This window comes from Balaenoptera musculus, chromosome 2 (genome assembly GCF_009873245.2).
Source record: "Balaenoptera musculus isolate JJ_BM4_2016_0621 chromosome 2, mBalMus1.pri.v3, whole genome shotgun sequence".
Lineage (NCBI taxonomy): Eukaryota > Metazoa > Chordata > Mammalia > Artiodactyla > Balaenopteridae > Balaenoptera > Balaenoptera musculus.
In genome coordinates, this window is record NC_045786.1 from 174062950 (window position 1) to 174077390 (window position 14441).

The window sequence follows — 14441 nt, forward strand, 5'->3', positions numbered from 1 at the left end:
AGTAGTGGGATTGCTGGGTCATATGGTAATTCTATTTTTAGTTTTTTAAGGACCCTCCATACTGTTCTCCATAGTGGCTGTATCAATTTACATTCCTACCAACAGGGCAAGAGGGTTCCCTTTTCTCCACACCCTCTCCAGCATTTGTTGTTTGTAGATTTTCTGATGATGCCCATTCTAACTGATGTGAGGTGATACCTCATTGTAGTTTTGATTTGCATTTCTCTAATAATTAGTGACTTTGAGCAACTTTTCATGTGCTTCTTGGCCATCTGTATTGTCTTCTTTGGAGAAATGTCTATTTAGGTCTTCTGCCCATTTTTGGTTTGGCTTGTTTGTTTTTTTAATATTGAGCTGCATGAGCTGTTTATATATTTTGGAGATTAATCCTTTGTTCATTGATTCGTTTGCAAATATTTTCTCCCATTCTGAGGGTTGTCTTTTCATCTTTTTTGTAGTTTCCTTTGCTTTGCAAAAGCTTTTAAGTTTCATTAGGTCCCATTTGTTTATTTTTGTTTTTATTTCCATTACTCTAGGAGGTGGATCAAAAAAGATCTTGCTGTGATTTATGTCAAAGAGTATCCTTCCTATGTTTTCCTCTAAGAGTTTTATAGTGTCTGGTCTTACATTTAGGTCTGTAATCCATTTTGAGTTTATTTTTGTGTATGGTGTTAGGGAGTGTTCTAATTTCATTCTTCTACATGTAGCTGTGCAGTTTTCCCAGCACCACTTATTGAAGAGACTGTCTTTTCCCCATTGTATATCCTTGCCTCCTTTGTCATAGATTAGTTGACTATAGGTGCGTGGGTTTATCTCTGGGCTTTCTATCCTGTTCCATTTATCTATATTTCTGTTTTTGTGCCAGTACCATATTGTCTTCATTGCTGTAGCTTTGTAGTATAGTCTGAAGTCAGGGAGTCTGATTCCTCCAGCTCCGTTTTTTTCCCTCAAGACTGCTTTGACTATTCAGGGTCTTTTGTGTCTCCACACAAATTTTAAGATTTTTTTGTTCTAGTTCTGTAAAAAATGCCATTGGTAATTTGATAGGGATTGCATTGAATCTGTAGATTGCTTTGGGTAGTATAGTCATTTTCACAATATTGATTCTTCCAATCCAAGAACATGGTATATCTCTCCATCTCTTTGTGTCATCTTTGATTTCTTTCATCAGTGTCTTATAGTTTTCTGAGTACAGGTCTTTTACCTCCTTAGGTAGGTTTATTCCTAGGTATTTTATTCTTTTTGTTGCAATGGTGAATGGGATTATTTCCTTAATTTCTCTTTCTGATCTTTTATTGTTAGTGTATAGGAATGCAAGAGATTTCTGTGCATTAATTTTGTATCCTGCAACTTTACCAAATTCATTGATTAGCTCTAGTAGTTTTCTGGTGACATCTTTAGGATTCTCTATGTATAGTATCATGTCATCTGCAAACAGTGACAGTTGTACTTCTTCTTTTCCAATTTGTATTCCTTTTATTTCTTTTTCTTCTCTGATTGCCGTGGCTAGGACTTCCAAAACTATGTTGAATAAGAGTGGCGAGAGTGGACATCCTTGTCTTGTTCCTGATCTTAGAGGAAATGCTTTCAGTTTTTCACCATTGAGAATGACGTTTGCTGTGGGTTTGTCGTATATGGCCTTTATTATGTTGAGGTAGGTTCCCTCTATGCCCACTTTCTGGAGAGTTTTTATCATAAATGGGTGTTGAATTTTGTCAAAAGCTTTTTCTGCATCTATTGAGATGATCATATGTTTTTTTTCTTCAATTTGTTAATATGGTGTACCACATTGATTGATTTGTGTATATTGAGGAATCCTTGCACCCCTGGGATAAATCCCACTTGATCGTGGTGTATGATCCTTTTAATGTGTTGTTGGATTCTGTTTGCTAGTATTTTGTTGAGGATTTTTGCATCTATATTCATCAGTGATATTGGTCTGTAATTTTCTTTTTTTGTAGTATCTTTGTCTGGTTTTGGTATCAGGGTGATGGTGGCCTCATAGAATGAGTTCGGGAGTGTTCCTTCCTCTGCAATTTTTTGGAAGAGTTTGAGAAGGATAGGTGTTATCTCTTCTCTAAATGTTTGATAGAATTCACCTGTGAAGCCATCTGGTCCTGGATTTTTGTTTGTTGGAAGATTTTTAATCACAGTTCAATTTCATTACTTGTGATTGGTCTGTTTATATTTTCTATTTCTTCCTGGTTTAGTCTTGGAAGATTATACCTTTCTAAGAATTTGTCCATTTCTTCCAGGTTGTCCATTTTATTGGCATAGAGTTGCTTGTAGTAGTCTCTTATGATGCTTTGTATTTCTGCGGTGTCCGTTGTAACTTCTCCTTTTTTTTTTTTTTTTGGCTATGTTGGGTCTTTGTTACTGCGCGCGGACTTTGTCTAGTTGTGGTGAGCGGGGGCTACTCTGTTGCGGTGTGCAGGCTTCTCATTGTGGTGGCTGCTCTTGCTGCGGAGCACGGGCTCTAGGCGTGCAGGCTTTAGTAGTTGTGGCTCATGGGCTCTAGAGTGCAGGCTCAGTAGTTTTGGCACACGGGCTTAGTTGCTCCGCAGCATGTGGGATCTTCCCGGACCAGGGCTCAAACCCGTGTCCCCTGCATTGGCAGGCAGATTCTGAATCACTGTGCCACCAGGGAAGCCCTAACTTCTTTTTCATTCCTAATTTTATTGATTTGAGTCCTCTCCCTCTTTTTCTTGATGAGTCTGGCTAAAGATTTATCAATTTTGTTTATCTTCGCAAAGAACCATCTTTTAGTTTTATTGATCTTTGCTACTGTTTTGTTTCTATTTCATATATTTTTGCTCTGATCTCTATGATTTCTTTCCTTCTACTAACTTTGGGTTTGGTTTGTTCTTCTTTCTCTAGTTCCGTTAGGTGTAAGGTTAGATTGTTTATTTGAGATTTTTCTTGTTTTTTGAGGTAGGGTTATATTGCTGTAAACTTCCCTCTTAGAACTGCTTTTGCTGCATCCCATAGGTTTTGGATCGTCGTGTTTTCCTTGTAATTTGTCTCTAGGTATTTTTTTATTTTCTCTTTGATTTCTTCAGTGATCTCTTGGTTATTTAGTAACGTATTGTTTAGCCTCCGTGTGTTTGTGTTTTTTACGTTTTTTTCCCTGTAATTGATTTCTAATCTCATAGCATTGTGGTCGGAAAAGATGCTTGGTATGATTTCAATTTTCTTAAATTTACCGAGGCTTGATTTGTGACCCAAAATGTGATCTATCCTGGAGAATGTTCCATGTGCACTTGAGAAGAAAGTGTAATCTGTTTTTGGATGGAATGTCCTATAAATATCAATTAAATCTCTCTGGTCTGTTGTGTCATTTAAAGCTTGTGTTTCCTTATTAATTTTCTGTCTGGGTGATCTGTCCATTGGTGTAAGTGAGGTGTTAAAGTCCCCCACTATTATTGTGTTACTGTCGATTTCCTCTTTTGTAGCTGTTAGCAGTTGCCTTATGTATTGAGGTGCTCCTATGTTGGGTGCATATATATTTATAATTGTTATATCTTCTTCTTGGATTGATCCCTTGATCATTATGTAGTGTCCTTCCTTGTCTCTTGTAACATTCTTTATTTTAAAGTCTATTTTATCTGATATGAGTGTAGCTACTCCAGTTATCTTTTGATTTCCATTTGCATGGAATATCTTTTCCCATCCCCTCACTTTCAGTCTGTATGTGTCCCTAGGTCTGAAGTGTGTCTCTTGTAGACAGCATATATATGGGTCTTGTTTTTGTATCCATTCAGCGAGCCTGTGTCTTTTGGTTGGAGCATTTAATCCATTCACGTTTAAGGTAATTATCCATATGTATGTTCCTATTATCATTTTCTTAATTGTTATGGGTTTGTTTTTGTAGGTCCTTTTCTTCTCTTGTGTTTCCCACTTAGAGAAGTTCCTTTAGCATTTGTTGTAGAGCTGGTTTGGTGGTGCTGAATTCTCTTAGCTTTTGCTTGTCTGTAAAGCTTTTGATTTCTCCGTCAAATCTGAATGAAATCCTTGCCAGGTAGAGTAATCTTGGTTGTAGGTTCTTCCCTTTCATCACTTTAAATATATCATGCCACTCCCTTCTGGCTTGTAGAGTTTCTGCTGAGAAATCAGCTGTTAACCTTATGGGAGTTCCCTTGTATGTTATTTGTCGTTTTTCCTTCGTTGCTTTCAGTAATTTTTCTTTGTCTTTAATTTTTGTCAATTTGATTATTCTGTATGTCGGCGTGTTTCTCCTTGGGCTTATCCTGCCTGGGACTCTCTGCACTTCCTGGACTTGGCTGGCTATTTCCTTTCCCATGTTAGGGAAGTTTTCAACTATAATCTCTTCAAATATTTTCTCAGGTCCTTTCTCTGTCTCTTCTCCTTCTGGGACCCCTGTAATGCAAATGTTGTTGTGTTTAATGTTGTCCCAATGGTCTCTTAGGCTGTCTTCATTTCTTTTCATTCTTTTTTCTTTATTCTGTTCCACAGCAGTGAATTCCACCATTCTGTCTTCCAGGTCACTTATCCGTTCTTCTGCCTCAGTTATTCTGCTATTGATTCTTTCTAGTGTATTTTTCACTTCAGTTATTGTATTGTTTATCTCTGTTTGTTAATTCTTCTAGCTGTTTGTTCTTTAATTCTTCTAGGTCTTTGTTAAACGCTTCTTGCATCTTCTCGATCTTTACCTCCATTCTTTTTCTGAGGTCCTGGATCATCTTCATGATCATTATTCTGAATTCTTTTTGGAAGGTTGCCTATCTCCACTTTGTTTAGTTGTTTTTTCTGGGGTTTTATCTTGTTCCTTCATTTGGTACAAAGTCCACTGCCTTTTCATTTTGTCTGTCTTTCTGTGAATGTGGTTTTCCTTCCACAGGCTGCAGAATTGTAGTTTTTCTTGCTTCTGCTGTCTGCCCTCTGGTGGATGAGGCTATCTAAGAGGCTTGTGCAAGCTTCCTGATGGGAGGGACTGGTGGTGGGTAGAGCTGGCTGTTGCTCTGGTGGGCAGAGCTCAGTAAAACTTTAATCCGCTTGTTTGCTGATGGGTAGGTCTGGGCTCCCTCCCTGTTGGTTGTTTGGCCTGAGGCGACCCAGCACTGGAGGCTACAGGCTCTTTGGTGAGGCTAATGGCAGACTCTGGGAGGGCTCACACCAGGGAGTACTTCCCAGAACTTCTGCTGCCAGTGTCCTTGTCCCCACGGTGAGCCACAGCCACCCACCCCCGACTCCGCAGGAGACCCCACCAACACCAGCAAGTAGGTCTGGTTCAGTCTCCCCTGGGGTCACTGCTCCTTCCCCTGGGTCCTGATGCGCACACTGCTTTGTGTGTGCCCTCCGAGAGTGGAGTCTCTGTTTCCCCCAGTCCTGTCGAAGTCCTGCAATCAAATCCCGCTAGCCTTGAAAGTCTGATTCTCTGGGAATTCCTCCTCCTGTTGCCAGACCCCCAGGTTGGGAAGCCTGACGTGGGGCTCAGAACCTTCACTCCAGTGGGTGGACTTCTGTGGTATAAGTGTTCTCCAGTTTGTGAGTCACCCACCCAGCACTTACGGGATTTGATTTTATTGTGATTGCACCCCTCCTAGCATCTCATTGTGGCTTCCCCTTTGTCTTTGGATGTGGGCTATCTTTTTTGGTGAATTCCAGTGTCTCCCTGTTGATGATTGTTCAGCAGTTAGTTGTGATTCTGGTCCCCTTCCTTTTTTTAAAGCAATTTATCTGGGGCTGCTGAGGGGAGTGTATCCTTTAGAGTTTCACACAGTCTGGATTTTGCTGATTGCATTCCCATGGTGTAATTTAACATGTTCCTCTGACCTGTGTGTTTCCTGTAAACAGACAGCTGCACTCTAGAGCCTTGACTTCATGTGGATTTGACTTTTTTATTTTTGAGAAGGCTACTTCACTGGTTATTGATTTTCTGATGTTAAACCAACCTTGCGCTCCCAGTATAAACCCAGCTTGGTCCTGATGCAATGGCCCTTTTGTGTACTGCTGAATTTGGTGTGCTGATTTGTCTAGCATCCGTCTAGAATGAGAGGCTGGGGGCTCCAACCCTCCAGAAGGGAAAGGCTTTCAGTTCCCATCCCAGGAGGGTTAGGACTCTAGACCAGGAAACACGCCGAGAACACTGAATCTGGCCAACGTTTGTTCCTTTCATTGTTGCCCGTTGGTTTCCCCAGTGGCTGGCAGTGAAACTTCAACTCAGAGAGGAGCTTTGTGTTGTGTACAGGCACTTCTGGGAAGGAAGGCGCTGGAGAAAAAGGTCTCCCACTCCAAATCCTGGCTTCTAGAAGGACAGGCCCCAGGGTGGGAGTGTGCTGGCAAAGCTCTGGAGCCTGCTGAAAGGCAGAAGGGATGGAGAGCCAGGCTGGGCCTGCAGAGCTGAACAAGGAGAGGCCTGGTGTGGGGCTGCCCAGCCTGACAGTTTACAGTTAAAGAGAAAAAACTGGAAGGTTCATCACCACCCCACCCCCCAGTAATGAAAACTCAGTGTGACCAGTAAGAACATGTGTGGTCCTCCGCGGAACTGTTAGGTCTAGCACGCCTTTCCACGCACACCCCTGCCACTCCAGGCCTCAGAAGCTGTGCACTGCATGCTTTTGCTGTAAGAACCATAAATTATGGTAATTACTCAGACCTCAAAGGGATTCTTTCTTTTCCTCCCCCAAGCCCCTTCTTCTCCCTTTTAAATAGCAGTTCTTGGGTGAACAAAGACAGAATATATGTTTATAGGGGAGAGTAGAAGGACCACTTCTGCCATAATTGAAGATACAGTCTCTCAGATTATAGTGGAAAACTGAGGATGATTGAAGGAGTTGGTTCACAGAGTTCACATATAAACTGTAAAGTAGTTTATAAGCAACAACTAAAAGATGCGTATGGGAAAGTAACTGAATACCCCAGCTCCTCTTTGAGCTTGCTTTGTTACGTGTGGGCAGCTGGGGTGGCTTCTTTAACATTTCTTGATAGGGAACCTGTAAGAATAGATGGGGTACAGTTCTGGAAGATAGTAAAGCAGGTAAACAGGTGCAGTTAGGGTGGAACCTGCCCCTTTGTCTCCTTGCTGCTGGCAGAGCTGACGTCTCCAAGGGGTGTTGCGCAGCCTCCCCAGCTTGGAGGAGGGGAAGGAACCCCATCGTGCAGCGGAAGTTCACAGCAGGGGACCCAGGCTGGCTCCCTTTCTGTGTCCACTCACTGCATCCCTTTGTGTGAATCACCGTCAGTTTCTAAGAATATCCGGATATCACAGAGGCAAAGGCTGTGTGGGAAAAGTCCAGAAATATGTGCAGAAAAGTAGGGTTTTTTCTTAAAAACTTTTTTAAAAGAAAGGGAAAATGTGGTAACCATATATTATTCTTAGAATGATGGATAAAACATTAAAGATCTATGTGTTATGGTCCTGCCTTTACTTTCTAAAAAGGATTTTTAAGTCAGTCTAGTATCAAGTCAGTGTATTTCAACCCTGATGGTGAGGAGCACAGTTTCAGGTCTTAGGTAGCAGATCAGGATGCCTTTCTGCTAGTGGGGCCCTATCACTGTCACACACGAAGGATGAGTTCAGTCCCTTCTTGGGGACTTGCTGGCCCTTCATTTAGAACTTTCCACTCTGGCTGTGCCTCTTACGGCTCAACTTTGCTTCCCAGTGACACCAAGAGAGACACTCTTTAGAAGAACCAGACAAAAGTAAAAATGGTCAGAGATAAAGATGTTTGAATCTGCAAGAAGAAACGAAATAGCCATGCTGAACTAGTCAGTAGGGTGTAGTAGTCCGGTGTGGAGTGTGAACTGGCCACGCAGAGGTGACAGCTACGCCTAGGCTTCTCCCCGCTTCCCCCAGTCCCTCTCCAGCAGCCGGTCAGCCTGGCTTTCCACTTCCCCTGCAGCTCTGACGTGTCCACCTGCGACAGTGCCTCCCCGTTCTTCCACCACATGTGAGTCGTACTCCGGAACACTCAGCCACTCAACGTGCTCTGCTTCTCTGACTATACAGCCTTTGAGAGTTTCCTGGAAAGCCTAGGAACTCATCAAGAATTAGCAGTTACGTAAGGAACACTCTTGGCGGTGGTGGCGTCCGGCTCCCTCAGAACTTCTCAACATGCTGCTGCGAGTTATCGGTGATTGCCATATCTAGTTAAACTGTGCTGGGGACTTCCCTGGTGGTCCAGTGGCTAAGGCAACGCGCTCCCCATGCAGGGGGCCCGGCTTCGATCCCTGGTCAGGGAACCAGATCTCTCACGCTGCAACTAAGAGCCAGCACAACCAAATAAATATTTTTAAAAATAATAAAAATAAATAAATAAATAGTACTAAAGGGTAACAAAATAAGCCACCCCGAAATAGGCCACTTTGGCATAAAGATTATTTTGAGCCAAAAGCACTTGAAAGACAGCAGGTGCAAGAAGGGCACTGTGACCTCCCCCTTGTCTTCCTTTAGGCAGGAGATAAACCTCTCATGTGAAAGCTGCCCTTCCTAAATCAGGAGCAAAACTGTGTTCTTATCACCAGAGAGTGAAAGAGATCTGTGCAAACGGACCTTGGTAAAGTAACTCTCACCTTCCTTTAGTCTCCCCATAGACTTTAGTCCCTCTTCCACAGCGGCTACGTTTTGTTCAGCCTGGTATGTAGGCAGTTGGGCCTGTCTGCGTTTTGGGGTCTTCAGTTTCCTATGGGTGCTCCCACGTGTACATAAAAAAATCTATGTGGTTTTCTTCTGTTAATCTGTTTTATGTTAGTTTGACTCTCAGGCCCGTTTAGAGACTCTCAGAGAGGAGACGGAGAGTTTGCCTCCCTTACTAAAAGTTGGATTATAATTATCTCTGCTTCTGAGGTTATTTGCATCTATTTCTACCATACCTATGTGGCAGAAGTAACATATAATGGCATTTCTGCACATCTCTTCCCAGTTCCTCGTTCAGTAACATCACATTGCTAGCTTGAAGTTGTCCATGGTGGAAGTCATTGCACTATGGAAACTGGCAAATTCTCCAGATCAGGGCTTGACTTACTGTTTTGTTGATTGTCCAGACTTAGGAAAGTGAAGGATAAAATGTTAGTTAGTACACTTGACCCTTGAACAATGCGTATTTGAACTTTGCAGATCCACTTATGCTCAGATTTTTTTCTGTAGTACTATACACTCTCAGGTTGGTTCCATCTGCAGATGTGGCACCTCTGATATGGAGGGCCGACTGTAAAGTTGTATGCAGATTTTTGACTGTAGGGAGGGTCGGCACTCCTGACCCCTGCATTGTTTGAGGGTCAACTGTAATGTGGATTAAATTAAGAAGTATATCTTGGGACTTCCCTGATGGTCAAGTGGTTAAGACTCCATGCTCCCAATGCAGGGGCCTGGGTTCGATCCCTGGTCAGGAAACTAGATCCCGTGTGCCGCAACTAAGACCTGGCACAGCCAAATAAATAAATAAATAGTAAAAAAAAAAAGAAGTAGTGTATCTTGTTGGTTGACATCATATTGTGAATAAACCAAATTGAGAAAATGTTCTTCCAGTATTTGAAAGCCGTTATCCATTTCATCAAAGAAATCATTTGTGGACTTCCCTGGTGGCGCAGTAGCCCCCGCTCACCACAACTAGAGAAAGCCCGCGTGCAGCAACGGAGACCCAACGCAGCCAAAAATAAATTAATTAATTAATTAATTAATTACAAAAACAATCATTTGTGTCCTTGACAAACAGGTGAGGTCAGTAGGTCTTGTTCACCCTACTTCTTTTTTTTTTTTTTTTTGATTTTTGGCTGCATTGGGTCTTTGTTGCTGCACGCGGGCTTTCTCTAGTTGCAGCGAGTGGGGGCTACTCTTTGTTGTGGTGCGCGGGCTTCTCATTTCGGTGGCTTCTCTTGTTGCGGAGCACGGGCTCTAGGCGTGCAGGCTTCAGTAGTTGTGGCTCGCGGGCTCAGTAGTTGTGGCTCACAGGCTCTAGAGCACGGGCTCAGTAGTTGTGGCACGTGGGCTCTAGAGCCCAGGCTCAGTAGTTGTGGCTCACGGGCTTAGTTGCTCCGCGGCATGTGGGATCTTCCCGGAACAGGGTCGAACCTGTGTCCCCTGCTTTGGCAGGCCGATTCTTAACCACTGCGCCACCAGGGAAGTCCTCTATCAATCTTTTTTTTCCCCCATTCAAATGCTGTATTCTTTTACCTAATCTGTCAAGGGTCCTTAAAATTTTGAAATTTTTTTTAAAAGATACTTTTCTAGAAATGTTTTGAGAGTCTGAGGGAATCATATGTACTTTTCAGCATTTCCTGCTCATTCACTTATTCTAGACTCAAAATAATTTTCTAAATAGTAAGCATTCTTTTTTTAAAATTTTTATTTATTTATTTATTTATTTATTTTGGCTGTGCTGGGTCTTTGTTGCGGCCCTCGGGCTCCTCTGGTTGTGGCGCTTAGTTGGGGTATGTGGAATCTTAGTTCCAGGGATTGAACCTGGGATTGAACCCAGGCCCCCTGCATTGGGAGCGTGGAGTCTTAACCACTGGACCACCAGGGAAGTCCCAAAATAGTAAGCATTCTAATGCTGAGCTGAACATGCCACAGATTTTTAATAGAATATTATAAATGCCAGTGTTGTCCTAAAGGCAGAGCTATAATGTGTTATAACTCAGTAACTCTGTGTTCTCAGATGTAAGGAAAAGCTTTTTGCATGAGTGGATGTCCCTGCATATTTTGTAATATAACTTGACCTGCTGAACTCTGAGCGGTGATGGCAGAGCTGATGTAACCTCCTCAGGGGTTCTCTGTGGTCTGAACAATCCACGCTAGGTGGCCATGCCAAGCTTTGTAACCCACTTCCCGACCAAACCCACTGCTATCCTTGTCATGTTTTAAATTCTTCCTATTTTTAGACTGCCTGGGAATTCAGAAGATTTAGGAAGGTCGTAGCATCCAAGACAAGGAGAGGGCGGACGGGCAGTGCTGCATTTAGCAGTCTCCTTCGGTTAATGCCAAGTTCTTGGGATGCTTGGTGTAGGTTGGTGGTGCTTAGTGGCAGCCGTCAAAGCGAAAGCTAACTGACTGTGTTTCCTAAAGAGTGACTTGGTTTCCTCTCTCAGTCTACGCTTGGTTCTTTACTCTGATTGCCCAGGATTGAGTCCAGGGACCAGAAGATGGTCAGACCCCCCCTAGGGAGAGGAATGCTGAGGATGGTGCACCAAGCTGAGCTTCTGCCTGGCCTCTCCTTTCCTCCCACGGTGCGCCTGCCAGCTGAGCCACCGCAAAACACACAGCTGCACCTGGTTATCTGCATTAATCTGTGAAAGCATTAGCTATTAAAGCTACGTTTTTCAAATGAAATTATCAGTAAGCTGCTTACTGATAGAAAAAGAGCTGCTTTATCTTAAATTTTGCAAACCCTGCATCTCTATTTTTAGTTCCTTGGAAGTTGCAGCTTATAATGGTGATAGTGAAGTACTGAAATATCCTAAATGAAGGGCCTTCTAAATGCAAAAGAACTGTTAATTATGTTCAGTATAGTAATTTTTTATCTTTGTAAGTTTTACCACTCTTAATTTTTATTGAGGCGTAATTTATATATAGTAAAATGAGTGCACCCATTTCGAGTTTGATGAGTTGTGACAAATGTGTAAATCTGTGCAATCACCACCCCAGTAAGATCAGAACATCACTCCAATCCCCCCCACCCCTCACTCTGGGCTACCACTGATCTGATTACTTTTTCTAGAATGTCACATAAGTGGAATCACATAGAACGTCCTCTTTGGTGCCTGGCTCTTTCGCTCTGTATGTTGTTTTGAGATCTGTCCGTGTTCCACCTGTCAGTAACTCACTCCTCTCCGCTGCTGAGTAGTTTTCTAGTTGTTTCTGGAGGGAGGTCTGGCGGGAGGCACTCTGATGTTCCGGAGGTAGAAGTCGTGCTCAGTAGAGCTTTTGCTTTTTTAAAATTGGAGGACAGTTAATTTACAGTGTTGTGTTAGCTTCGGGTGTACAGCAAAGTGATTTAGTTATACATTTTCCATTATAGGTAGAGCTTGCTTTTTTAAAAATAGGGTATAAGAGATTTCCAAACTGAATATTATTTCCCCCCATGGATAATGGTTACACTGATCTTTTAACAGGCAAATGAACAGTTAGTCTTTTGATTACTCAGCTGATCTCTTTATTTTAATATCAGGTTTATTGAAGTCCAGTTCACATATAGTAAAATTCACTCCTGGCAGACATGTACGCCACAATTCAAGATATCGATCACTTTCACCACCCCAGAAAATTCCTTTGTAGTCACCCCCTTCCTCCACCCCAGCACCTGTCTTTTCCAGGATGTCTTGGGAATAGAATCATCCAGTGTGCAGCCTCTTTGGTGTGGCCTCTTCAGCATAGTGCCTTTGAGATTCATCTATGTTACCTGTAGTCTCCTCTGTTGTCGAGTAGTGTCCGTCACATGTATGTGCCATGCTGTGTTTTTCTGTTCATCAGTGGAAGGGTATTTCGGCTAATTCCAGATTTTTTTTTAAATGTATTTATTTATTTATTTTTGGCTGTTTTAGGTCTTCGTTTCTGTGTGAGGGCTTTCTCTAGTTGTGGCAAGCGGGGGCCACTCTTCATCGCGGTGAGCAGGCCTCTCACTGTCGCGGCCTCTCTTGTTGCGGAGCACAAGCTCCAGACGCGCAGGCTCAGTAATTGTGGCTCACGGGCCCAGTTGCTCCGCGGCATGTGGGATCTTCCCAGACCAGGGCTCGAACCCGTGTCCCCTGCATTGGCAGGCAGATTCTCAACCACTGCGCCACCAGGGAAGCCCTAATTCCAGATTTTGGCAGTTAATACATAAAGCCACTTTAAACAGTCATATCCAGGTTTTTGTGCAAACATGTGTACTCATGCATCTTGGATAAATAACCTGGGAACGGGTTGCTGGGTTGTATGTTAGGTGTGTGTTTAATTTTATAATGGACTGCTGACTTTTTTCCCAAGTGGTTGTACCATTTTACATTGCCATGAGCAATATTTAAGAACTTGATTGTTTTACGTCCTTGACAGCACTTGTTTTGGCAGATTTTTTTTTTTAGCCATATTAATAGTTGTATAGTGATATCTCATTGTGGTTTTGATTTGCATTTCCCTAATGACTAATGATGTTGAGCATTTTTTATGTGCTTTTATTTGTCATCTATATATCTTCTTCGGAAACTTTTATTTAAATATTTTGCCCATTTTTAAATTGGGTTGTCTGTTTTCTCTTTTTCTTTTTAAATTTATTTATTTTTATCTATTTATTTTTGGCTGTGCTGGGTCTTCGTTTCTGTGCGAGGGCTTTCTCTAGTTGAGGCGAGTGGGGGCAACTCTTCATCGCGGTGCGCGGGCCTCTCACTATCGCGGCCTCTCTTGTTGCGGAGCACAGGCTCCAGACGCGCAGGCTCAGTAGTTGTGGCTCACGGGCCCAGTCGCCCCGCAGCATGTGGGATCTTCCCAGACCAGGGCTCGAACCCGTGTCCCCTGCATTGGCAGGCGGATTCCTAACCACTGCGCTACCAGGGAAGCCCTGTTTTCTTATTATGGAGTTTTGAGAAGTCTTTATATATTCTAGAAACAAGTCTTTTTACAGATTTGCATGTATTTTCTCCCAGTCTGTGGCTTGTCTTTTCATTTTCTTAATAGTGTCTTTAGGAGAACAGAAGATTTTAACATTGGTGAAGTCCAGTTCATCTATTTCTTATTTTGTGGATTGTGCTTTTGGTGTTGTACATAAGAAATCTTTGCCTAATCCAAGCTTGTAGAATTTTTACTGTGTTTTAGAAGTTTTATAGTTTTAGATTTTACATTTTACATCTTTGATCCATTTTGCGTTAATTTTTGTATATGATGCAAAGCACAGATTGACATTCTTTTTTCTCCTTAGGATGTTGAATTATTCCAGCACCATTGTTGAACATGTTTGGTGTAGTATTAATGTGAATGCTATTTATTATAGTTCTTTTAATTTGGATATTCCCTGGCACATAGTCTTAAAAAGAGGAAGCTAACAAGGGTCTTTAATAAATCTGGACTGTTCATTTTATAATACTAGACATTCATTAAGTTGTATAGTAACCCCATGCGTTTTGTTAAAGGTCTCAAGATTCTGCCCTCCAAGAAAATCTTGCCATGATTGGATAGGACCCCCAGATAAATATTCAAACCTTCGACCTGTTCACTTTTATATCCCTGAAAATGAATCACCATTGGAACAAAAGTTAAGAGAATTAAGACAAGAAACACAAGAATGGAACCAACAGTTCTGGGCAAACCAGAATTTGACTTTTCTTAAGGTAAGTTTAGGTTTCGGGTCAGAATGAGAAATAATACAGTTGGCCACTTGGGGGCGCTAAATCTTTAGCATCCGCTTTGCCTTTCAGTTATTTGGCAGCATCGCGTTGCCTCCCTGCCATACATCTGTATGTGTGTATATATGCGTAGAATTTTAAAATCAGTATGTAACTGTAAAGAAGAAATA

At 42.3% G+C, this 14441-nt stretch overlaps 1 protein-coding gene across 7 annotated transcripts in view; it reads left to right on the plus strand.

The window, feature by feature from the left end:
- LOC118889969 (cytochrome c oxidase assembly factor 8) overlaps nucleotides 1–14441 on the plus strand; it is a 31977-nt gene that overhangs the window by 4875 nt on the left and 12661 nt on the right. For all 7 annotated transcript variants that reach the window (XR_005018640.1, XM_036842124.1, XM_036842121.1 and 4 more), the window contains exon 2: nucleotides 14059–14256. Coding sequence is in view for 6 of the 7 variants with exons in the window: in XM_036842124.1 (XP_036698019.1) it covers nucleotides 14059–14256 (198 nt within the window). In the remaining variant the exon portion in view is untranslated. The remainder of the gene's footprint in view (nucleotides 1–14058; nucleotides 14257–14441) is intronic.